This window comes from Medicago truncatula, chromosome 2 (genome assembly GCF_003473485.1).
Source record: "Medicago truncatula cultivar Jemalong A17 chromosome 2, MtrunA17r5.0-ANR, whole genome shotgun sequence".
In the NCBI taxonomy this organism is placed as follows: Eukaryota; Viridiplantae; Streptophyta; class Magnoliopsida; order Fabales; family Fabaceae; genus Medicago; species Medicago truncatula.
Window position 1 is genome coordinate 11,197,569 of NC_053043.1, and position 26,648 is coordinate 11,224,216.

Here is a 26,648-nt window from a genome sequence, read left to right on the forward strand (position 1 = left end):
ACATGTAAAATTGGAAGGAAAACATTACTTTCAATTAGATTTTATGATCTATTCCGGGAAAAAAAGTTTAAGATGAAAAAGACAACAACTATTTATATTAAAGCAGTTTTATGACAGTTTACTTTCAATATTGTTTTCTATTTTAATTTTACTACAACTAATAAATATAAGAGAATATTTAATCGAATATACTCTTTACCATTTTCTTTAACAATTTTTTCAAGTTTATCTTCCCAATTTTATTACAATTGCCACATGAATCTTCCAACCCATTGTTAATAATTTAAAATGTTTATCCAAAAGTGTTCATATGAGATGACGCGTATTTCTTCTAACTTAACTAATATACTGGTTCTAATTCGATATTAGACATACAACAACGTTAAAACTTTTAAGGAGAGTTTGTTACCATTTCGTCAAACTTTAAAATAATTACTATTATATAAGGTACAAAGTTTTTCCAATAAAAATTTCAAAATAAAAATCATACATGAACTTGTTTGGGAGGCTGCTGAATCAAAGAGTAAGCCAAGTTGAATAAATTAATAAGTGTGGAAGTGACAAACGAGAAAAGCCAATGCTAAAAATAAAAAATGAGAGGGGGCAGAAAAATAAAATATCTATCTATATATAGACTAAACACAACTTCGAAATCACACACAAATTATATATAATTTAATGCAACACGTACCATTTGTAGAATATAACATCTGTCCAAATTTTATACAATAATAATAAGGTCATGTTGACTTGTGTTTTAAGGATATAAGTTAAGAAGTTAAAAAAGGAATAAATCAATAAATAAACAAGTTAAAAAGATAAAATTTAAAGCATTTAAAATTTTATTTTTATTTTTAGTTTCTTAACTTGTGCTTTTAGAGCACAAGTTAATATTCCCCTATAATAATAGGAGTTAGTAATAACAACTCCACAAAGATTCTGTCAAACAAAACAACAGGGTAGTTAACAACGTAAATGCCGGGAAAATTAAGACTATAGAACTAATCCTGGTCGAGACACGTGAGCCCATGTTCGGTTCAGCAAGACATTTGACTATTTTATTTGACAATAGTCATGTGTTTTTGTTAGAGGACAATATAGTCATAATAATACATCATTTTAAGGAGATATTGATTTATATACTAAAACTTATTTTCATATGTGTTCAATTAAGTCATGTAAATATTTTAAAAACTGAGCTAAAAAGATGGCATCATGATTTGATTTGTATAAATGTACATGTGTAAAATAGAATTACTAGGTTCTGTTTGGTTTGCAAAACAGTAAGTACTAAACATAATTGTACAAGACAGAACAACACAACACAAGACAGAACAATATAAGAAAAATTTTTATGGCATTGAATAATTTTTCGTTTTATACGATTGTTAGCGGACGAAATACTATTTTGGAATTTTAGACAACTTGTGCGTGGGACAAAAAGTTGTGATGTGGTTTGGTGAGGAACAAAAATATGATTTTTTGTCCTGTCCCTTGCCTCCAGTTTGTCCTGTAACTGAACAGTTTACAAATCAAACATTGGACAATTGGAGTTGTTTTGTCCTGTCCTTCATTTTTTAGCAAATCAAACACACCCTCAATGTATAAAAGTTTCAAGTTATTGAAGCGTACACATATAAAACTATATATTGTATAATTATTTTAATAATATTAATAATGATAATAAAAAAAATAGTTTTTTCTTTTCTACTTTTTTTATTTGTGTGTGTGAATGGATTTTCGGTTGTTATTACATGACATTGTAATCGATATATAGGGTTAATGGTGTTTTACCCCCTGTAATATAGGTTATTTTTTGTTTTTCCCCTGTAAAATATTTTTTTTTATTTACCCCCTGTAAAATATTTTTTTTTTTAAATACCCCCTAATAGGTCATAAAAAAACGACTTTATTTTTTTTCCAGAATTTTTTCGCTTTTTTATGACCTATTAAGGGGGTATTCCAAAAAATATATATTTTACAGGGGGTAAATCAAAAAAAATATTTTACAGAAGGAAAAACTAAAAATGACCTATATTACAGAGGGGTAAAACACCATTAACCCTAGATATGTACCTTCTTATTGTAAATAAGGCAAGACCGTTTTAATGCGTAAAACTGAATTTAAAATTTAAATCACCCACTCTGAATTATTTTAAAGACCTTTAATCAATGATATGAGATAAACTCCGAAACTATATGTGAAAATGCTAAAACAGGGAAATAGAGGATAACCATGTGTAGACTAAATAACTTAAATTTAGAGTGTGACTACACAAACATTGACCTCGGTGTAAATACAATCTAAGCAATAGTTATTGGATTTTACGGGGTCCACACAATACAACATCATTGACCAAAACACCAATACTCCTTTGTTTTAGTTTTGTACACTTCATCATCAAGAAATAAAGTGTGATGGCGGTTGAGATACGACCGTCAGAGTGGTGATCGATGGTGATCAGAGTGGTGATCGCAATGATGAATAGAATAGTAATCTGATGATAGTTGGAATGGTGACAGTGGTAGTCAAAGTGATAGTCAATGGTGATCAGACTTGTAATTTGAAGTTGATTAAACGGTAGTTGGTGGCGGTTAGAGTGGTAATCATAATGGTTAATCATGTGGTAGTGAAATTGGAGATTGAGAGTGGTTGAAGTGGTGGTCGGAAGTGCTCGAAGTGATGGTTGGTGGTGATCAAACTGGTGTTTGGCAGTGATTAGAGTAGTTGTCGGAAACCATTAGCGGTCACCCATGTTAGACTCCAAATAAAAATGAAAATTATAACATTTATTTTTATTTTTATTATTTTGATATTTAAGTGAAATTAGGACTGGCCCTGGCCAATTGCAACCAACCCTGCAACCAACCCGGCACATGGCCTCACACTTAGAGGAGTCTCAAAATGTTTAGAAAAAAAAAATGTACCTACGGATAAAATCCGTCACTAAATGTCATTTTTTTCGTAGCTAAAAGTTTGGAAGACAACAATTTTGCTGTGAATTATGAATTGTACATAAGTAAAGGTCTATTTATCCGTAGGTAAAAGTTTGGAAGACAACAATTTTCCTGTCAATTTTAAATTGCCATAAGTAAATGTCTATTTATCTGTAGGTAAAAGTCATGTTTGAACTATTCCTTATATATTTAATAATAATTTGATTGTTTATCACCATCAATAGTGTTGGATTTTTTTTCAATTCTTATAAAATAAAAATTGTCAAGTTTATGACCGGACCTTCGAATTGTCGGAACAGTCCTAAGTGAAAATATTTTCAAATAAAGTAAGAAATTATTTTAACATCATTTTACACGAACGTGTTTGTTTTTCAATTTAACTTTTAAAATAAAAACTTACGACCATCATGAATGGTCCCTAATGTTTTACAATGGAGAGATACAAAAACGTTTTGTTATCACCGAAGAGTTAAACTCTGTTTGTAAAAAAAACAAAAAACTCTTTTTGTCAAAGCCAATTTTCGAATTTAACAAATACTTTATAAATTTATATGACCAAAATAGACTTGTCTGTTAATTAGTTTTTTTTAACGAGCCAAAGTCATTTTTTACTAGGTTACAAAGTTGTTTGATACACTTCTTCAAGTAGCATTTGAACTTATAATTAAAAAGGTAATTGTTTCATAAAACCATATTTTTATATCATTTGATATTTATTTAGTTTAACCGTTAACTTTACCGTATGATATATGATATGTATAAATTCAATCTACTACATTATTAGCCATATGCTAATTCGCTATCTGACTACCAAGCATTTTTTTTTTTTATCACTTTATAGATAATTTGAATGGATATTTAAAGTTACTTTGTTCAATTAATTTCTTTCGACTGCAACACTATACATATACAACAGTATATGCTTTGAAATCCTAATCACTAAAGTCATAAAAGAAAAAGTAGATAAATTTAGAGGGTTTGAATTCAGAGTACTATAATAATTAAGTGACGACAATTTTCACTGGCCAGTAACACACATCACCTTAAATTGGTATATATAATAATGCGATTTATATATTATATTTTTGAAGACTTGACAAAGTTTTCAGATCAGAAAAATAATTACTAAATTTACAAGTGTATCTTAAATATTGATGTATATTCTTATGAAATGTCACTCATGGCAACCACAAGCCACCACCTATAGTCATGTTATGGCCTATAAATAAAGGCACATTTTCTTCCTAGCAAAGCACATCAACTTCAAACACATAGCTCTAAAAATGAATTCCCTTAGTCTCATAGCAACAGCTCTATGCTGTGTAGTTGTTGTGTTTGGAGGACTACCCTTCTCTTCAAATGCACAGCTTAGTCCAGACTTTTACGCCAAAACATGTCCCCAATTGCAATCTATTGTGTTTCAAATCTTAGAGAAGGTTTCTAAGACTGATTCTCGAATGCCTGCGAGTATCATTAGGCTTCACTTTCATGATTGTTTCGTTCAAGTATGTATACCTATTATTATTCAGTCTTAGAAACCAAGTTATTGTTTTTCACTTTGTGTTTATGATAATGAAAAATAATCAGTAGTTCATAGAGTTAACATTTTCTCCTTAATTTAAGCAAAATGACTTAATATGACGATTTATGATTGAATCAGGGTTGTGATGCATCAGTTTTGTTGAATAAAACTTCTACTATTGCGAGTGAACAAGATGCTGGTCCAAATATAAACTCCTTAAGAAGATTGGATGTTATCAATCAGATTAAAACTGAGGTGGAAAAAGTTTGTCCTAATAAAGTTTCTTGTGCTGATATTCTCACACTTGCAGCTGGAGTATCTTCAGTTCTGGTAAATATGTTAAAACCCAATTATGTTTTAGTAATTTTACATAATATCATAATAACATAATAATGGTTGAATCAACTTCTTTTATTTATTTATTTATTGTATTCACAGAGTGGGGGTCCAGGTTGGATCGTTCCATTGGGAAGAAGGGATAGTCTAACAGCAAATCAATCCCTTGCCAATAGAAATCTTCCAGGTCCCAGCTCCAGTCTAGATCAACTTAAATCTTCCTTTGCTGCTCAAGGACTCAACACGGTTGATCTAGTAGCACTCTCAGGTATGCAAATACATGCACCATTTCCTAAATAATAATAATAATATAATTTTCTATCAAACCATGATATTTAGATAAGATGATATGAGCCTCCTTAATTTTAAATTTGAATTTAATCATGTACCATAGTGATATTAAAATTTATCGCGACTTTAGATTTCACATGACTCGGATAAAAAAAAAAAAAAAAAAGGACAAACTGCATCCATTAACACTCAAATAAGTATTTTTAAAAGTAATTAAATCTTGATGAGGAATTGTTTGAACTAGGATTCAAACTCGAATTCTTCCAAAAAAAATGTGTATCTTACTAGATCTTATTAATCCCTAGAGCTATATAGCACATGATGTAGGAGTATATGATTTACTTGAATGGTTCAATTTCAGGTGCCCATACATTAGGAAGAGCACGTTGTCTTTTCATACTTGATCGATTATACGACTTCGACAATACTGGCAAACCTGATCCAACTCTTGACCCAACATACTTAAAACAGTTGCAAAAACAATGTCCTCAAAATGGACCTGGAAATAACGTTGTCAATTTTGATCCAACAACTCCCGATAAATTCGACAAGAACTACTACAACAATCTTCAAGGTAAAAAGGGTTTGCTTCAAAGTGACCAAGAATTGTTCTCAACACCGGGTGCAGATACCATTAGCATTGTCAACAACTTTGGAAACAACCAAAATGTTTTCTTCCAGAACTTTATAAATTCAATGATTAAAATGGGTAATATTGGCGTGCTTACTGGAAAGAAAGGAGAAATTAGAAAGCAGTGCAATTTTGTTAACAAGAAATCTTCTGAATTGGATCTTGCTAGTGTGACCTCAGAATCAATGGAGGGGGATATGGTTAGTTCAATCTAAATGAATGTGGGTTACTTTAGTTGAAATGCATGTGGTGATTGGAATTCACTAATAAAGAAAAGTGCTAGCTAGGCACATCTGTGCCTTGATGTGTATGTTATGTGCTTTATGTGTGCAAGATAATCTTTTTTTTTTCTAAGTAATTTTCATTATATTATAGTATATCCTCTCTTTCCGTCACAAGTTATGTCTTTGTTTTTTTCAACATTTCCCATTATTAGATGATCATCCTCTTGCATCCATAGGGTTGAATTAGGTTCACTTGCATAATCAATTAACACTCGGCCTACATAACAATCCATTACAAACTCAACATGACAGTACACTTAATATAAATATCAAGAATGCATTGTGGAGAGCAAAAGTGAATGGAACACAATCTATAGCACACATGATTCAACAAAATAACTTAACTTTCCAACATTACCTAATATATATATAAATTATTTTGGAACAGACACATCATATAAATATGTGTAAAACAACAACACAAGGAAGTTACTCAAAGTTTACTTTTAAACAAGATTTAAGTATGCATTTGTTGAATTCATTATATTTTACCTTTTATGTAAATATTTACCCAATTGCATTAATAGAAATCAGTTCCCAAATTGTTCAGTTAATTAAGTTCAAAAGCAATTATGAAATCAAAATGGGATTGAATCAACAAAAAACTAAAACTTAACAATTAAACTAGAATCAACAAAAACTAAAACTCACAAAATATACGAAAAATGAGTAGAATATAACCTAGATGGGATTGCAACTAATCAGCCTTTTCCAATGGTTCCACTCTAGCTTCATCGGAAACATATACCCAACCCATTGCGGCTGTCTACGTCATTACCTGAAATAGTGTGAGTTGAGTGACTGGTTGGGCTTTTGTGCTTGCTTCCCACACTTGACTTCCTAGTTCATCAGATGTTATCTTTTCCTTGATCATGTCAACAAAAGATTTACAACCTTAGTGATGATGTAAATAACTTCCAAAAACAAGTTTTCTCCAGAAACATCAATCAAAGAAAAAGAATGACTCTGATCATCAAGGAAAAGATCAACATCTGACGAACTAGGAGAGTCAAGTGTGGGGGAAGCATGCACGGAAGCACCACCAGTCAATCAAGTCGCACTATTTTAGCTAATGACAATCATGATGGTTTCCAAACTGAAAAAGAATGATGAGAAGCAATGACATTGGCGAGGAAGAAGATCGGGCTGAATGAAATAGCCTTGTAATTTTCTCTCTTTTATAATACTTGATTTTGTTTTGTTTGTTTGTAACAATACATGCCTTTTAATAAAGTTTGTCTTCCTATATAGAAGACCGGAGTTTTTGCCCAACTATGGATGATATATGGTAACATTTCAGATTTCATTTATAATGAATGGCAACACATACCTCCTTGCATTGAGTAGGGGTAACATTTTCTGCTAAATATTTATGCTCATTAAAGACAAGTTTTCCATGATGGACTTTTTCATCACTACTTGCATCTCTATATGGGCTAAATGTACTGCTTTCGATGCTCAAAAAAATAAAATAAAAATTACCGTCTTCATCCCTAATTATAAAACCCTTTTGAAAAAAAAAATTATTTTTTTATAAGACCATTTTAGTATTTCCAAAATACATTAGTTAATTCTTTACCAACATACACTTATTTATTTTACATCTTTTTATTCAATCAACATTAAATGTTATGTTGAAAACATACACCAACTCTCCCTCTTAAATGATAAAATTGTAAAAACAGTAGTAATTACAAACAAATTTAGGGCCCTATAATTATGGACAGAGGTAGTTTTAAATTTGACTTTTGAATGTGTGTAAATATTATCAAATTGTCCTTTGTTTAAATGTATTAAATTTGACTTTTTATATTTCAAGACAAAGTTAGTAGTATTAATTAAAGATATATTAAAGAAAAATAATAAATAAATCTAATAATTTGAAAACGGATTTATATTTAGAGATAATTTTTTAGTCAAATAAGTGCTTCGATATAGAAAGGAAGGAAGTATTACATATGTTTCTTTCCATGGTACCTGGAGACAAACCATGTAATGCTCATCAACTGCCTTCACAATTTGGTTGCTAGCAATTACAGTACATATTGGTTCCCCATAAGAGTGTCACAAAACCCAATTATTTACCGTTAACTCCCCTATATTATGAGTAATGATATTATTACTAGTATTTTGTGATAACTTTCTTCATTTCTCTTCTTATTATTGGACAAAAGAAAAAGAGACAAAGATAGAGAGTATTAATTATAGGCCAATTCTATGTGCATAAATGAGACATACACAAGTTTTTTTTTTTTATTCTGTTTGTTGATAAATCAAGAGTATGTACATGCATCAAATTAGTTATAAGACATCCTAACTACACTGACACCCCAAACAACGAAAAATAATTAGCAAACATACTCATAATATCACACACACAAGTTTGTCATTTTCTCACTTAATGAGGATGAGCATAATGACAATAAATAAGATGAAAATAATGACAATAATTAAGAGCATTCTTGTTGGTTTTTTGAAACCAATTATACATTACCAACAACATGATGGGAACAAGAAAGAAATACATTATGTTTTCACTCACTTTACACTAACTGTTGGTGATCCATGTACAAGGAATGTATCTTAAAGTTGGTAAATTTATGTAACATTGCGTATCCAATTTTTTTTCTTCTTGTGAACACAACATTATGCATCCTAATTAGTAACAAGAATATAATTAATTTATATACTATTAACCATTCAATAAAAATGCTTGCTAAAGAATGGCGACTTACGTGCATCAAAGAGAACGAGGAAGAGGATACACACGCCAACTAGTGATTTCTTCTCCATGGCTTAGTGAATTCAAAAAGGCTTCAAAGAGAAAATTATTGAGAGAATTTCTAATATGGTTAACGATTGAAAATCACACATCTCCTATCTCCTATACATATACATTTCACAATTAATAGAATGCCTAATTAGACATGTTATGTCTCCTTCTCCTTTCAAAAAAAAAATGTTATGTCTCCTTTTCAACAAACTTTACATGAGACATTAATTGACAATTATTTTATCATGTACAATACTTTTTTTTTTTGAAGAATCATGTACAATACTTAATACCATTATTTTAACCATTGACAATTGTACATTAACGCATTCATTTATTTTAATTTATTCCATTAAAAAGTTCTCGGTAAAATTATATTTTTAATCTCTTAACTTAATTTCAGGTAACAGTTTGGTCCTTTATATATTTTTCATTTCAATTTGGTCATTTTTGTCCATTTTCGTATGAATTTTTAAGCTCAAAATTCATGATTTTATTTTCTTATGGTCTTTCAGTCTTCAAATCTATGATCCTCGTCTATGTTTGCATAAAAATATAAGATTTGAAGTTTGAAAATGTATATAAAAATGGACAAAAAGAACCAAATTGAAATGAAAAAAAAGATAAAGGACCAAACTGTTACCAAAATTTAAATTAAGGGACTAAATTAAAATGTAATTTTGCCAAAGTTCCATTTGACCGTAACCATTTTGAAGATTTATTTCATTATTAAAAGGTAGAAAAAAAAAAAAAAACATTTCCATTTCATCCTTCCTTGATTTATGGCAAAGCCAACATGCATGAAAAAGTAGATCACAAATTACACCGGTAATTATAATAAAAAAAATATGCAATATAATTTATTTTTGAAATAAAAAAAATTATAATTTAGAAAGAAAAAAAAAATAATGAAAGAAGTTTTTTCTTTTTTAAGAAAATATAATGAATGTAGTTATCACGCTATTAACAGACAAATGTTTGCTACCGATAAATATTAAAAGAAAATTGAGACAACTATTTGTCACTAATACATAAATAAAAAACACAACAAACATTTATTAGGGAAGGCTATACAAAATTCACATGACATTAGTTGTAATTTAAATTGGACCACTGACGCGCAGTACGGAAGCGTAGATTAGCAAGCGTTAAATAAGGTGTTGCTAACCGGTGCCCCCGAGGCACCGGTTGAAGGAGCAATAAATTGATCAGTTCTATTTATTTTATCTCAATTAATATGAGAAATAATAAACCAATTAATTAAAATTGTATTTAATACTCTCTTATGGATTTGTATGGGTATCTTGTAATCTTTTGTTTTTCAACTTTTTGGATTTGTTCTCGTTTTGGCTTTGGTTGTAGGTGCCTGTTGTTTGTAACAGACGTTGGGTGATTCATCATTTTAGCACACCTTGTGCGGGGTGAATTACCTTTTTACATTAACCTAGATTGAACGTAAGTAAACTGAATTTACAAACTTATTTTACATCAACCTAGATTAAACGTAAGTAAACTGAATTTACATTAACCTAGATTGAACGTAAGTAAACTTAATTTACATTAACCTAGATTGAACGTAAGTAAATTTAATTTACATTAACCTAGATTGAACGTAAGTAAACTTAATTTACATTAACCTAGATTGAACGTAAGTAAACGTAAGTAAACTGAATTTACACTAACATCTTATATACATACGTAAACTAAATTTACATTAACCTAAATTGAACATAAGTAAACTTAATTTACATTAACCTAGATTGAACGTAAGTAAACTGAATTTACACTAATCTAAATTGAACATACGTAAACTTGAATTTACATTAACCTACATACGTAAACTACACTAACCCCTTTTATATACATACACGTAAACTTAATTTACACTAACCTCTCACTTAAAATCAAATTGGCTGACAGACATATCTCATACCAAAACAAACAATAAACAAATAGAAACTCATCGAAAATGAAATTCATGAAATTCACTAACCTTTATGAATATAGTACAGATCAATAACAAAGATGTTGATTCAGATATTGGTTGCACATCTATGGTGATTTGTGGATGAAAGGGGGTAAGGGTTCAAAATGATCATAAAAGATGGGTTTTTAAAAATTTACATGAAGAGGGCAATTTTGGTATTATTGTAAAATTTTAAATAAATTTGGGTGTAACTTGTTTTTTTTTGGGTGTGACTAGCACCGGTCCTCTCTTAAAGGCACAACAACTATTATATAATTTTGAGAGTTGATCAATTAATATCCTGTGAAATAGAAATATAATATTATTTGAATTCTTCTTGTAAATTTTCCTCATAACAATATTGTTTTTTCCCGTGAATTTTTTTTTGCACCATTTTTTTTCGTTCCGTGAATTTTACTCAGCATATTGTCTTCTTTCATTTTTTTTTTTTAATTAAAAGTTGTTGAAATAATTAAACAAAGACAAGATATTTTAAAGTCCAAAATAAATTGGCAATTTGAAAGATAAAACATATTCAGATAAGATATCAAATACAAAATCATTAAATGTGTAATTAAATTCTCTTCAAAACAAAAAATTGCATCTTTTAGAGAATATTGATCACAGCTTTTATTAATTTTAATTAGTTACATATTATTCCTCACTTTAATTAAGATAGATAAGTAGAATCTATAAATTTATTGCTTCTTAACCAGTGTCCCCGGACACTAGATAGCATTACCCTAATTGTGTTTTAACCCATTGACAATTTTACATGAACTCATTTATTTATTTTAATTCATTCCATTAAAATATTCATTAAACCGTAACCATTCATTTTGAAGATATATTCCATTATTAAATAGGTAAAAATACATTCCCACTTCATCCTCCCTTGATTTGTGGCAAATCCAACCTGCATGAAAAAATATATCAGAAATTATACTATTAATTATAATAAAAAAAATTATTAAACACTCGGCTTGCCACTCCTTTTGTGAGAACATCAGCTAATTGCAATTCTGATCATATACAAAGGGAAATGAAATTATTCCTGCTTCAAGCTTCAAGCTAAGTTACATATGCATCAGCAGTACAAGCACACATTCGCAACAAATTTTCAAAATTCCAAGGGAAACCTGATCTAACCATTATATACTCAAGGAAATTCCAACTGAGAGAGTCGTAGACCTTTTCGAAATCCACCTTAAAGATGAGGTACTCCTTCTTAGTTTTTCTAGCAACATCAATAACCTCATTCACCGCTACCACCCCATCAACCAATTGACGCCCCTTAATAAAAGCATATTGGTTAGCAGAGATAAGTTTATCCATGACATCTGCTTTTTTGATAGCTAATAACTTACTATGTTCTCTAAATATTGAACTTCAACATATATTTTTCCTTTGGTTGCAGGGCCATATGAAATTTCATTCTAATGTCGGAGTAAAATTAGCAAATGCCTATAAGATGCATAAGAAAATTTGAAAATAGGCCTGATTTTGTGTATCCAAATTCCAACTCTCCTCCAAATTTTTAATCACCTTTTTTTTCGAGGAATAGGCATAGCATACACTTATGTTACATTGCTGAATTAAGATGTGAAATGTAAAAATATTATGTTGTTATTGTTTAATAATTGATCAATCAAATTATAGATTACAATAAGTAACATATGTAGTATTATACGTATATGACACTTCCATACACACACATATAATATTCCTCAAACATAGGGGTTATTATTGGTATTTGATTTAAATCTAAAGTTTAATATTCCTCAAACATAAGGGTTGTACGTATTTGGGTATTTGCTATTTTTAACACGTTGACCATAACTGCGTTGTTACCTATGACATGTAGATAACTTATATTTGTATTCATGCAAATTTTGTATCGTAATAGTATCAAACAATATATATATTTATTAGATTACAAATTCTTTATTCATATATTTCGTCCTTGCATGCGTCTATTGGATCCATTTAACAATGTTGTCTAAGGCACCAACAACGGAAGTCATCCCAGCACCTTCCACTAAATGCGTGCTGTTTGTTCTTGCAATATTTGTTACAACGACTACGCAGGAAGAACGGAATGCATGGTCCCTTGAATGTAGCAGATAATTTCTCATTACAATATGTTGCTTCGATCACCACAATCTCCTCTGCATCAAAGTACCAAATTGAATATTAATTGGATAACATATTTAACTTTGAGAAATGATATTTGTACAACCATTTTTGCATAACTTTTGTACAAACTTTCTCTCTCATACTCACATTATCTTCTTATTCTCTCTCTTCCTTTTTCCCTCTCCATTGTTTTTGATCAATAAGAAGAAAGAAAAATAAATTGTCATAAAGGTTGAACCAAATGATTGTTCAAATATCATTGCTATTTAACTTTTTGATAAATATACAAGATGGACTATACTTTTTTAAGTCAAATCAAATGAGTATAACTCATAGTATGAACAATATATAAAGTGGTAAACAATGAATTGAGCTACAATAATAACATGCCCTTGTTATTTACAATTGGATGTGTGAAAAAAATTATATATGAGTAAGCGTTTAGATTTATATACAATACAATAAATCAAAATTTCTATTATTGTTATAAAAAAATAAATTAGTAAATGTTTATTAGAGATAGAAAATTTTATTTATCTCTTATTTTAATATCTTTACTTTTCACTTTAATTATTTTTCTCTAATCATTTTAGCGATCACCATCAAAACATCGTCAAAAGATATATATCATATACTACTTTAATTGTTTTTCTCTAATCTTTCTAGTATCTAATTAAGAACCACGCATGTCTTTTTTTTTATTAAGGATCGTCGCATGTATTTTAAACACAAATATTTTGTGAACAACCGAATTCTTATACACGCATTTGACACTCCATTACATTAATTTAATAATTAAAAATAATTTTATTTATATTTGAAAAACTATTTTTCTAAATATTTTTATTTATTTACTATTATTATTAGTAAGGGTGGGAAGTGATCGGCCAACGAAGTTCTACCACCGCCTGATGTGGGGTTACCATAGTTCAACTGCAACCCACCGTATGGTGACCAAACTCTACCTTTGGTCGATCAGTATCATCCACCACATATGGTGGGGGTGCCAAATGGATGAATGACAAAAAGAGTGATCCTTGTAAAAGGAATATATCTCAAAAAGTTGGTGAATTTACGTAACATTGTGTGTCTAATTTTTTTTATGAACACGACATTATGCATCATGATTAGTAACAATCCTAAACAAGGATATAATTAATTAAAATACTACAAACCATGCAATAAAAATGTATGCTAATGAATGATGTCTTACGTGCAACAAAGAGAACGAGGAAGAGGAAGCACAAGACAACTAGTGATTTCTTTTCCATGGCTTAGCGATGAGTTATAATTTGTTAAAAGGTTTCAAAGAGAAAATTAGCTCTATCCCTATAATAAACATTTACCTTCCTTCAAATTGAAAGTACACGTGGCATCTTCATATTTTTCATCTCATTTAATATTTTATTATCAACCAATCAAAATGGATTATGACACATTTATTTTATATCAACCAATAAAAAAAAAGATCATGACTCATTTGTGTATATCAACCAATAAAATTAGCTCCATGCGCTTACTACAGGATCATACACACTTTGTCTGCTCTTAAACAATTCTTGAAAAGTTTTTTTTTTTTTTTTGAAGAAGCTAAATTAGCACATCTAAATTGACACCAGAGGGAATCAAACATGCCACTCAAGTTGGTGCATGTATATCATAAATTCTCAATTTGAATAAAGACTCATTAAACACTCGGCTTGCCACTCCTTTTGTGAGAACATCGGCTAATTGCAATTCTGATCATACAAAGGGAAATGAAATTATTCATGCTTCAAGCTTCAAGCTAAGTTACATATGCATCAGCAGTACAAGCACGCATACGCAACAAATTTAGAATTGAATTTGAAATATTTCAATTCCACAAGATGATGACAATTTACTAAAAAAAACATGATGATGACCATGCAATGTGCATAGTGTTACCTTTAATGGGAGTGTAGATTTAATAAGATGATGACAATGCAATATCGTTGTTAAAATTCTGATCAGAATCCTACGATTTTGTGATTTTTCGAATCCTGGGTAGAATCCTAAATTTTGCAAAATCTATTTGTAATCGTTTATGTTTAAGCGATTTTACGATTTTGAATTTGTGGGTTTGTAGGCTTGTAACATAACCAGACTTTCGAAGATGTTCTACATTATAAATGTCACAGATAGAATCAAGCTTTGAAGTAAAGTCCCCATGTTTTCCACTCTAATTTGGAAAACACTTTCAACTGAATGTGAATCAAGGACTTCAATATAGTTGCCTCACGATCGTGACTAACTAAATGAGTATGCATGCAATTTTTGGAGCTATCGTACATTGTATTTTTCATTTGGAATAAATGCACCAGCCGTTGGTTTTAGTAGAACAAGTTTTGCATACACGGCGAAAAATTCTCAAAAGCAATTGCCACTAGAAATTGGTGTGTCATTGATTTTTCAGATTTAGACTGAGTGACTCACTTAATGAGGATGAACACAATGACGATAATTAAGAACCTGCTTATTGGTTGTTGCAAACCAACTGTACATTATCAACAAGTTTTTTTGTATGCATGTTTGTTACCTTGTAATTTTCTATTACAACCCAACAACCTAGTGGAAATGAGAAAGGAATACATGAAGCCTTCACACACTTGACACTAATAGTTGGTGATGTAACAAGGTTGAAATATTTATTGTCTCACACTTATTTCACTAATCTTTTGAACTTGCCACGGTTATATCTACATAATCATATGAGGAGCGTATGGTTAGCTTAATTTAATAAATAAATGAGGACTTGCAATGCAATTAAAATGTTGTGGTTGCAAGTCACTAATAAAGAACAAATAAGCACATTCGTGTCATGTGTTATGTGCTTTGTTGTGTGTGTAAGAGAATCTTCTTTGATGTAGTACTGTCCTCTCAATCTCTCTACCATTTGCTCAATTTGTTTTTTTAAAACGGCAAGTTAAAGGGAAATCCAAGGCTTTAATAAACTGATCAGAAGCACAACTTTAGTAACATCTTTTATAATGACTTGGTAATTTTGTTTAAAATTTACGTTCATGTGAACCAATGTTTTAAGGATATTCTGTAAGAATTTTAAATTATTTATTATAAAAAATCATTAATAACATTAACATTTGTATTTATATATTCCATCCGTTTCAAATTATATGTCATTCTAACAAAATTTGTTTGTTCTAAATTATATGTCACTTTACAATATCAAGGAATCATTAATGTTTATTTTTTTATTATACCCGTTACTATTTATATTACTTTATCTTTTCTAATTCTTTTAATTTATGTTTTCTATCATAATGAAGAATATTTTTGTAAAACAACTCACAATTACTCTCTTCTATACAGCATCAACTATATTTTTTAATCTATATAAAATTATTATTTTTTACTAAATTTATATGAAATTGTTAAAGTGACGTATAATTTAGAACGAAAGAGTATTAGTTTATAAATATGATCAAAATAAGTGATATGAATAATATATCCTTATTTATTAATGGCTTAAATGCTCTTTTGGTCTCTTAAGTATTTATTTGGTATCACTTTGGTCCCTTAACTAATAAAAAGATTGTTTCAGTACTTTAATTTAATTTTTGTTACACTTTTTGGTCCCTTTCGTTAGAGTTGTGAAAAAACTGTTGAGGGGTTAACCCCAAATGTCTCTGGTGGACTCACATTATAGGTGGTCCACCAAAGACCTTAGTAATACTTTTAACCTTAATCGTTTGATATTTTTTATAGAATTTTTTTATAGAAAAACAACCATTAAATCATACATGTCTACGAGATCTAACTATATACCACCAACACTTAATTTATTTTTTAGCTTTCTTCATCTCCTTCCCTCATTCTCTTCTTCATATTCATCATCACATACATACATTCATAACAAAACTAAAAAAAAAACCAGAAAAATCCATAAAATAAATTAAAAACAACCAAAAAAATCATAATCATAATAACAATTCTTTTCACTCAAAAAACATCACTTTCATTTATCTAACAACACAAATTTTCAAATCCCAACAACCAAAATCTCCAAACCCACAAAATCATAATCATCATCATTTTTACATCATCATGTTAAAAATTCATACTGCCCTACCACATAAACCCCATTTTCGAGCTTGTTAATCCTCTCTCCTCCATCAATTTTCTTCTTTCTTAGCAAGATCAAAAGATTGTTGTTGTTGTTGTTTCTTCTCTCCTCCATTTTCGAGTTTGCCAATTCTCTCTCCTCCGTCAATTTTCTTCTTTCTCAGCAATATCAAATGATTGAGGGATATACTTTCTGCATTTGTTTCTCTATTATATGTATGGATCTGTTTAATGGATATGGGTTGCTCGAAATTGCAGATCCAAATGAAGGAGGGAGTATGTGAATTGTTGTTTATGAAATTTTGGTGGATATGTTTATTGTTGCATATTCGAAATTTCAGATCTGAAATTTTGGTGATTTTTGTTATTTATTGTTGTTTATGATGGTGGTGGTGATGATGTTGTTGAATTTCTAGATTTTTTATGGGTTTTTTGATGAAGCTTGATGATTTTCTAGTTTTTTTTTTGTGTTGTTCATGTTGTGTTCTTCATTATTTTCTTTGAATGTTTATGTTATGTTCTTCATATTTTCCAGAAAGGAGATGAAGGATTGTATGGAGAAGATGAAGGAAATAAATAAGTTTTCAACTAATGTCAAAACGACACGTGTACCACACTTAACGTTTTTTGAATTTTTTTAACAGAAGAAACCAAAACAGGTAACAGAGATAAATATAAATTACTGAAACAATCTTTTTTTTAGTTAAGGGACCAAAGCGATACCAAATAAATACTTAAGGGACTAAAAGAGCATTTATGCCTTTATTAATTTTATTAGGTCTGCAGCAACTTAACTTAATAATTTCCCTCTAAAATGCTGCATTAGGTTAGCAGCAATTTAACCTAACAAATTTCATCTAAAATATAGTGCACCAATTTAACCTATCAAATTCCCTCTAAAATGCAGCAATCCCTAATATTTCTCCTCACTAATAAGTTTTTCATTCCTATCATGTTGTGTCATCGTTTGTATATATTTATTGTTTATGTAGACTTTTTTTTTTACAAGTTATTGTACACTTATTTAATACGTTTACAAACAAAATACCCTAATTTTCATGCAAACTCGGCTACCATAATTTCAATGCAAATTCAACTATAAATAGCAAACCCAAAATCGTGTTTCTCTAAAAAAACCAAAACTATTGTAAATTACAAACTCTGCTACCCTAATTTTCTTTTATAATACTTTCAGATTTTATACATTTTATAAAGTGTTTTATTGTGTCTACTATGGATTATCACCTGTTCTTTTTTTTCACCGTTATCAATTATATATTGCATTTTATTATTCGTTTGTCAATCTCTTAACAATAAACATGTGTGATGCACGGGTCAACTATCTAGTAGAGTCTTACTAACGAGTGCCCTAATGACATTCTTTAAGAATTCCTAATTAAGAAACTATTCAATAAAAAAATCTGCTTCAATTTTCGATATATTGAAGTCATATGCTTTCATAAAATCTTACTATTATCTAAAGTCCTTAAAGAGTACTTTAAGACATTCTTAACAGTTAACATTTCCAGATATATCGTTAAACTGCAACATGTGTAATGTGTTTAAGATCTTTCAGGAAAATTCATTAGCATTTCTTTAGAATCTAGATGGCTTGTTTTTTACTTTGTTTGGATTGTTGTGTTGTGTCACCGAAATATGCTTTGATTCTTTGTTTATAATTAGATGGTTATGTCACCGAGATATGCTTGACTTTATTTAGATGGCTCTACCTAATATTAATCGCGACAGTGATGGCTGCAACTGCTAACAGTTGAACAACAAAAACAAGTACTAATGACAAAGAAGATAAGACCATATTAATAAAAGAAGACCAAAATAAATGTATTGAGAAATTAGAAATCTCAATGATAGATCGACCAACTCAATTTGCGCACTTTGTGTCCGACCATTGGAAACTACACCTTATTTTAATGCAACACACTTATGCTTTGTTAAATAGTCCTATTTTAGCTTGAAAATTGCATTTTAAACTTCAAAAATTTATCTTCCACATTCTAAAATTATAATCTCTCCGTCTTAGAATGGGTATCGTTTTAGCAAAAAAATTGTTTTAACATGAATTTTATTTTCAGTTTCAAATTCAATAATAACTTTTTTATTTTCAATTGTATCCTTTAATTAATACTATATACATTACTTTCAAAATATTATTTTTTCTTTAATGAAAAACAAACAAATAGTTGATTATAATAATTTGGTAATATAATATCTTTTTCTTTTAATTAATGCATTTCTTAATATGTGCGTAAAAACTTTAAACGACAATTATTTACGGATGGAGTATTAATAGTAGTTAATTGTAGTTCATCATCATGGTAATTAAAAGGTAATAAACGATAAATAATTGTCGTTGAAGGTATTAAAATAATTCTAAGGCGCGGGTGATCAATTTTTGAAGTTTAAAGAGTAATGTTCTTTCACTTTTGAAGTGTATAAATGAAGTGTTATAAACATTTTTTTTCACATTTTCTTTTTTGTTGAATGAAGTCGTGATAGACTCCGTATTTTTTTTTTTGAAGGAGACTCCGTCTATATTGATATTTATACCAAATAAAAGAGCAAATGTGTCCCCGTGAGCATAGCTCAGTTGGTAGGGACAATGCATTGTTATATGCAGGGGTCGGGGTTCGAACCCCGGACACCCCACTTATTCACCTTATAAGGTGAATTCTAGCCACTAGGTTACCTGACAAAAAAAAAAAAGAGCAAATGTTAAAAAAAAGGTTTATGTCATTTATAAAGTTATAAAAACTTTGTACTTTTAAAAGGAAAATTACAATGGTTTAATCTAACGGTTAAAATAAAAATGTATTTTCTCTGTTAAAATTTAGAATATAATGCAGAGATGATCAAGATCTTAGCATCATTTTAGAGCGAGTTAAAATAAAATCTACTTATATTCTCGAGTTTAATTAAATTAGTCTTCTTTATTTTATTTTTGTATCTGGATCAATTATCTTTTATGCGAAACATTAAAGATTAATCTCTCGATACAAATAGAACCGCGAAAAAGAAATTTAATAATATTGCAATTTTTATTTGGTCAAGTAGTAAATGAAGTGTCCGAAGTTCGAATTTCGATCCATATATATAACAATGTATTTCCTTGTCAATTGACTTATACTCACGGAAATAATAACAATGCTACATTCTATAAAATCGAATTCAAATTCAAAATCTCTGCTAAAACTTTAAAGATTTTATTTTAACCATTTTATTTAAATGTTTATTGAACGAAGTTTCTCTATTTTGAACTAGAGCATCATCCATTCACACTGAATTTACACTAAGAGTAAGTAAAAGACTCAATTACACTTTTAGCCCCTATCTTTTCAAAAGTTACGATTTTGGCGCCCTAAATAATTAAAATACAAAACTTCCCCTATGTATTGAATCTTTGGCCCCCAAGGCCACTTTTGACCCCCTATCTTTCCACTTTGGGGGCTAAAACTGCCAAAAATCCAATACATAGGGGGCTGTTTTGTATTTTAATTAATTAGGGGGTTAAAATTCCAACTTTTGAAAAGATAGGGGACCAAAAGTGCAATTAAACCTAAGTAAAAATAGTCCTTTCAAAAAAAAAAAAGTAAAAATAGTACTTTTAAATAAAAAAAAAAAAAAAAAAATTTACGTACAAATCGCGCTCGTGCCGCCCACGTGTTTGTTTAACGTGACCATTTCTTTTGGTTACACGATGCTATGGATTTATCGGATGACAATAATGTCAATGTCAATCGTGGTTGGCGACTTTAATATGGGCCCACACATGAGAGCAGCACTGCCACTTGCAATTTTTATTTTTTTTTATTTTAAGGAACTACCACTTGCAACTTAATGACTGGATAATTTTCTTATGGAAAACTATTGGGTATACCATTTAAAATTCAGTTAAAAAAATATTCACCATTCTTATATTATTTGTCATTTTTTTTTAGTTTTCATCGGGTCATAATTTTTATTATTTCAATTTATTTTCTTTTTTATAGCATAAATACATTATTTATTATTCTTTTTCAATAACATACCTTTAATTATTGTTTTTCAATAATCTATAACTATTCATAACTATAATCGATAAAAATATTTTAATAAATGATGCACAACTTACTAACAATATTTATTATTTCTTTAATAAATTTGTAAAACGCAAATGAGACACTTAAAATGAGACGGAGAGTGCTTCATTCTTCCCTTATTATAAAGTTCTTTAATAAACATTATGAATATAAATAAAAGTTGTTGAATAAATTTCTTTGAAACATGTGTGACTATTATTAAATTACTCAATTTGTCTTAAATTATAAGTCACTTTGGTAAAAAAAATATTTTAAATTATAAATTGTTTTACAATACCAATGACATATTCCTCAAAAAATACCAATGAAATATTGTTATTTTTTCGATTATACCATTAATCATTTATTACTTTATTTTTTAAGATTAATTTTGTAAAACAACTCATAATATATTTTTTCATACAAAATTAATTATATCTCCTAATACGTGTGAAATAACCAAAACAACTTATAATTTAGGACGGAGGAAGTAATCTTTATATATAAACTTACGTTAAGTTGGACACTAACATGTTTGTCTCTGTGTTTTTATTGATAAAGAATGATAAATTATTGGAAAGGAAAGTTGAGTGTGTATTCCTTTTATAATTATATCTTGATATATATGCATTTAAAGAAAAGTAATATATGCTCTTGTAAAAATTTGTATAGAATTTTATATTTAACGAAAAACGAAGTACTTAAGAGAGGAGGGAGTACTTAAATACTTCCTGTATATAATAAATGTTATATAGTTGATTATTTCACAAAATTAAGATCAAATGATAAATAAAAAAAATTGGATTACTATCACACATAGTATTATTTCACAAAGAATATTATTATTATTTTTAAAATAAAAAAACACACGCTGTTTCTTGCCAAAAGAAAATGTTTGTTGCTATATATTATTACAATTTGCAACCTCAATACTTTACAAGTCATGGCCATTATTTTCCTTCAAAAAAAAAAAAAAGTCATGGCCATTATTAAAATATAATTGTCTAGTCTTTATAAATAACGGTTTGATTAATGTCCAATCATACTCATAACAACAAAATGAACTCCTTTGGTCTCACGTTGACTGCTCTATGCTGTGTAGTGGTTGTTCTTGGAGGGTTACCCTTCTCCTCAGATGCACAACTTGATCCTTCCTTCTATAGGGACACTTGTCCAAAGGTTCATTCCATTATTCGTGAAGTCATAAGGAACGTCTCTAAGACTGATCCTCGCATGCTTGCTAGTCTCGTCAGACTTCACTTTCATGACTGTTTTGTTCTGGTATATACTCTCTCCATATTCATTCTTTCCCATGTCTTTTGTGTCTACTCATACTCATGTATGTAGAACTAGCACCGACATGTCAAACTAAACATGTTTTGATATTCGTCACTAATACTAAACATTTATACATATAATTATTTATAATATTTAAGTTTTTCAAATTGTTACTAATATAAACGTGTAGTGTTAGGTCTGATGTCCATGTTAATATTTGTGTTGGATATTTTACTCGTGTAGAATCACTCATAGTTCTTTACTTGAATTGCTTCTATTTGATATATCTAATATTGTTAGTTTTAGTTTTATATTGAATTTAACTTAATCTAAAATATTGATTTGGGCTAAAGGTTATAAGAGTAAGAGATTTGAAATTTAAATTCAGACAAAAGAGAAAAAAAATGATATTCATCTAACTACTATTATAATTATTGTCCATTTCGTTGAGCTTGGTAACACAAACTTGTGACTTTAGTTGGGGTATAAAAGGCACGGATCCTCTTCTGTGAGGAATTAATTGGAGGACATCCAGTGCTAAATCTTACCGTTCATTTTTTTAAAACAATTTAAATTGAATAATTTAAACAAAAAGTGAGTGGAGGAGATTCCATTGGATGACACTTTTACGGGAGACAATCCCCACCCGGGTAATAAGATGTTGAAAGAGGTCTTTTGACGTGTGCCAAAATAAAATATTGTCCATTTCGGGAAAAAATTCTACAAAATACGTTTAGAGTTTGTTCTATTGGTCACGTATATTGTCCAAAATAAAATATTGTCCATTTTGGAAAAAAACGCTATACCAAATACAAGATACATGACCAATAGAACAACAATGATACAAAAGTACAATCCAAAGTCACACTTGCACTTCCACAACATGTTTGCATAATGGATCCACTTTTACACTCAACCGTTGAAATTGGAGAGTTACCTAAAGGGGTAAATATGATTTACTCATGGTCACTACTACAGTGGATACATGTCATTATGACATCATTTTGGTTTCTTTTCCATATTATTTTGAAGTTCTAACAACAATTTTTTTATTACTAGTAAATAAATTTTGATTTTTAATATTTGTATTATGTTGTCTATGATTGTAACAGGGTTGTGATGCATCAGTTTTATTGAACAAAACTGATACCATTGTGAGTGAACAAGAAGCTTTCCCAAATATCAACTCTCTACGAGGTTTGGATGTTGTGAATCAAATCAAAACAGCAGTGGAAAAGGCTTGTCCTAACACAGTTTCTTGTGCTGATATTCTTGCCCTTTCTGCACAAATTTCCTCAATTTTGGTATGCCTCATCCTAACATGATTAATAACAACTATCATTTTAATTATTAGTGATGATTAATTAAATTAATACATGTATGTATTGACAGGCAGATGGTCCTAATTGGAAGGTTCCCTTAGGAAGAAGGGATGGTTTAACCGCCAACCAATCGCTCGCTAATCAAAATCTTCCGGCTCCATTCAATTCGTTGGATCAACTTAAATCTGCATTTGCTGCTCAAGGCCTCAGTACTACTGATCTAGTTGCTCTCTCAGGTATGCAATGTTTTCTAATTAAAAGTGCTCGAATCACTTCGTTATCATGTATATAATAACAAATTATAAGGCTAATATATATGCTTCAAATGTAGGTGCTCATACATTCGGAAGAGCACGTTGCACTTTCATCACTGATCGATTATACAACTTCAGCAGTACAGGAAAACCTGATCCAACTCTTAATACAACTTATTTACAAGAATTACGTAAAATATGTCCTAATGGTGGACCACCAAATAACCTCGCCAATTTTGACCCAACGACTCCTGATAAATTTGACAAGAACTACTACTCCAATCTTCAGGGTAAAAAGGGTTTGCTTCAGAGTGACCAAGAGCTTTTCTCGACATCTGGTGCTGATACCATTAGCATTGTCAACAAGTTCAGTGCTGACAAAAATGCTTTCTTTGATAGCTTTGAAGCCGCCATGATTAAAATGGGTAATATTGGTGTGCTGACCGGGAAAAAAGGAGAGATTAGAAAACATTGCAATTTTGTTAATTCAAAATCAGTTGAACTTGGTCTAGTGAATGTGGCTTCCACAGATTCATCGGGTATGGTTAGCTCAATTTAAGTACTTTAGGGTCACTAGTTTCAAATGTAGTGATTGGAGACCATAAATAAAGATGTTATGACTAGGCACATTTGTGACTTGTGTCACATAGTTACTAGGTGCTTTGTGAGGGAAGACTTTTTGTATTTGAAGTATTTCTTTGGGTTGTGTTCATAATCAAATTTTCTCTATCTTATTTTGGACTTGTTTTGGCAAAAATTTATGAGTAACATTAGTATTTATCTTATGTGAAAATTATGATGATAAAAAATTGACCAGGGGAGCTTAAAAATTGACCAGACGAACTTAAATACATTTGCCATTTCCTCTTCAAAAATATTGTTGGTTCTCATTTTTCAAACCCCTCAAGTAGCTAACCAAATTATATGCATCACTTTCTTACTGCTCTTGATTGCAACAACTCTCCAAAAAGCAATAAATGATTCGACTACGAGAAAATCGCGTGGTTCTCACCAAATTTTTAAAGGAGCACATGTTCCTTGGAAAAAAGAGTACATCCAAGGAACCAAGTCCTTGGAAAACATTTAGTGGAAATATTTTTTGAATTCCAACATCTATGAGGAACAAAGTCCTTCGAAAACTGAGAGGCAATATTTTTTAAATTCAACATATTGGAAGAACAAAGTCCTCATAAATGTCTGGAGATCTAACCTTTATAGAGCGTTTTTGTTGCTTTAAGATGTGTGATTCTAGGATTTTTTTTTTAAGAAGTCAAACTAGCCAACCGAAATTGACATCGAGAAGAATTGAATTTGAGACCTTAAGAGAGCACACTCCACGGTCTTAAGCCAACACCATCAAAACAACCCAAATGGGTTTCCAAGAAATCCTTTCTGATGAGCATTTTGAGGACCAAGTGCGTTGGAAACGAGCATCAAGAAGACACATTTTGCGCATCATAGCACAAGAAACTTTGAAGTCATTGGAAGTCGCACAACTTTTCTAGGACATCGTTCCTAGAAAATAGGTTGTCCAAAATTTATCTTTATAACTACACACTCTCTTCCATAATTTCTTCGGTTACAATTCTCATTCTTTTCTCCATTATTTCATCTCTTATTTTTTTTTCATTTTATTTCATTTCTCCTTTTTTAATCACTATCTTCAATCTCTTCATCGTTTCATTTCTCCATGTTTTCTACATTCTTTCATTTTACACCGTCTTTTATCATTTCTTCATTCTTTCATTTCTCTCTCTTTTTTTCCCTTACTTCATTCATTTCTCATTTCTCTTTTTTTTTTTCCTCCTTAATTCATTTCTCATTTGTTTCTATTCTATCATTTCTCCTTTTCCCATAACAAAATCACTATTTCAATTTAGATTTTTTCATTGAAGATGGGGGATTTATTGATTTTATCATTAAATCATTTCTAATTAAATGCAAATCAATTCATTCAGAATGATTTTTTAGTTATTTTAATTTGGGTTTTTCTATCATGTGCAACTTTTTTCTCTATTGTATTTATATTTGATAAATGCCCGAAAACAAAGTGCAATAAGACTTCTAGAGGAATGGGAATCATCTTGAAGTTTGGTTATGGTAGTTGTTGTAGATTGCATGGTTATGTAATACAATCTCTAAAGTAGCTTAGCCCTAACCAATCAATCTTTAAGCTCCAATTGTCCTATATAAAAATTTGAAATCTAAAAATGTTAGAACATTTGAGAATCAAAGCATAATATAGCACATCAATCCTTAGAGACTTTTGGAGTCATCAACATCCTTCCATTCTTTACACACTTGCGATTGATCTGCAACAATGGGCGGATAGTGTTTTATGTAGCAAACCTTCACAATGTGACATGCCATTGTACAATGACTACACACCTTGCGATTGTTTGATCTTTGAATGGAACTACCGCATCCTCTTCCTTGTGGTTTACGAAATTCAATAGAATTTATAAGGATATATTGTTAGAGAAAATTTTGTTGATGTTAGGTATATGATTCATAAGATGAATATGAGATCGAACAAGATCAAAATTCTCATTCAAACCAAAAAGAAGATCAAAATGTTTTTAGCTATGTTTTTTAGTTTGTTTGTATGCATTTGAAGACAATATAGAGGTTTTTAGAGTGAGTTTCTCATGGTGTTGGAAACGTTTTGTAATGTTTTGATTTTAGTCGTTGTAATTCAATTTGTTCCCTAATTAACTAGA

The 26,648-nt window shown here is 29.8% G+C and overlaps 2 protein-coding genes across 2 annotated transcripts; both read left to right on the plus strand.

Annotated features, from left to right (window-relative positions):
* Positions 1 to 4,162: 4,162 nt before the first annotated feature.
* On the plus strand, positions 4,163 to 6,133 carry LOC11412423 (peroxidase E5). The gene is made up of 4 exons (XM_003594439.4): positions 4,163 to 4,463; positions 4,619 to 4,810; positions 4,919 to 5,084; positions 5,469 to 6,133. The coding sequence occupies exons 1-4, from the start codon at positions 4,242 to 4,244 to the stop codon at positions 5,951 to 5,953; spliced, it is 1,065 nt and encodes a 354-aa protein (XP_003594487.1). The 5' UTR covers positions 4,163 to 4,241; the 3' UTR covers positions 5,954 to 6,133.
* A 15,963-nt stretch (positions 6,134 to 22,096) lies between these two features.
* On the plus strand, positions 22,097 to 24,685 carry LOC11407620 (peroxidase E5). Its single transcript, XM_003594443.4, has 4 exons — positions 22,097 to 22,355; positions 23,465 to 23,656; positions 23,745 to 23,910; positions 24,006 to 24,685. Exons 1-4 carry the CDS (start codon positions 22,107 to 22,109, stop codon positions 24,485 to 24,487), a joined length of 1,089 nt encoding a protein of 362 aa, XP_003594491.2. The 5' UTR covers positions 22,097 to 22,106; the 3' UTR covers positions 24,488 to 24,685.
* Positions 24,686 to 26,648: the final 1,963 nt, after the last annotated feature.

Coding starts and splice junctions, on each gene's coding strand:
- LOC11412423 (XM_003594439.4), top strand. CDS start 4,242: ATGAATTCCCTTAGTCTCATAGCAACAGCTCTATGCTGTGTAGTTGTT. Junction 4,811..4,918: donor CTGGAGTATCTTCAGTTCTG/GTAAATATGTTA, acceptor TTGTATTCACAG/AGTGGGGGTCCAGGTTGGAT. Junction 5,085..5,468: donor TGATCTAGTAGCACTCTCAG/GTATGCAAATAC, acceptor GTTCAATTTCAG/GTGCCCATACATTAGGAAGA.
- LOC11407620 (XM_003594443.4), top strand. CDS start 22,107: ATGTCCAATCATACTCATAACAACAAAATGAACTCCTTTGGTCTCACG. Junction 22,356..23,464: donor TTCATGACTGTTTTGTTCTG/GTATATACTCTC, acceptor TGATTGTAACAG/GGTTGTGATGCATCAGTTTT. Junction 23,657..23,744: donor CACAAATTTCCTCAATTTTG/GTATGCCTCATC, acceptor ATGTATTGACAG/GCAGATGGTCCTAATTGGAA.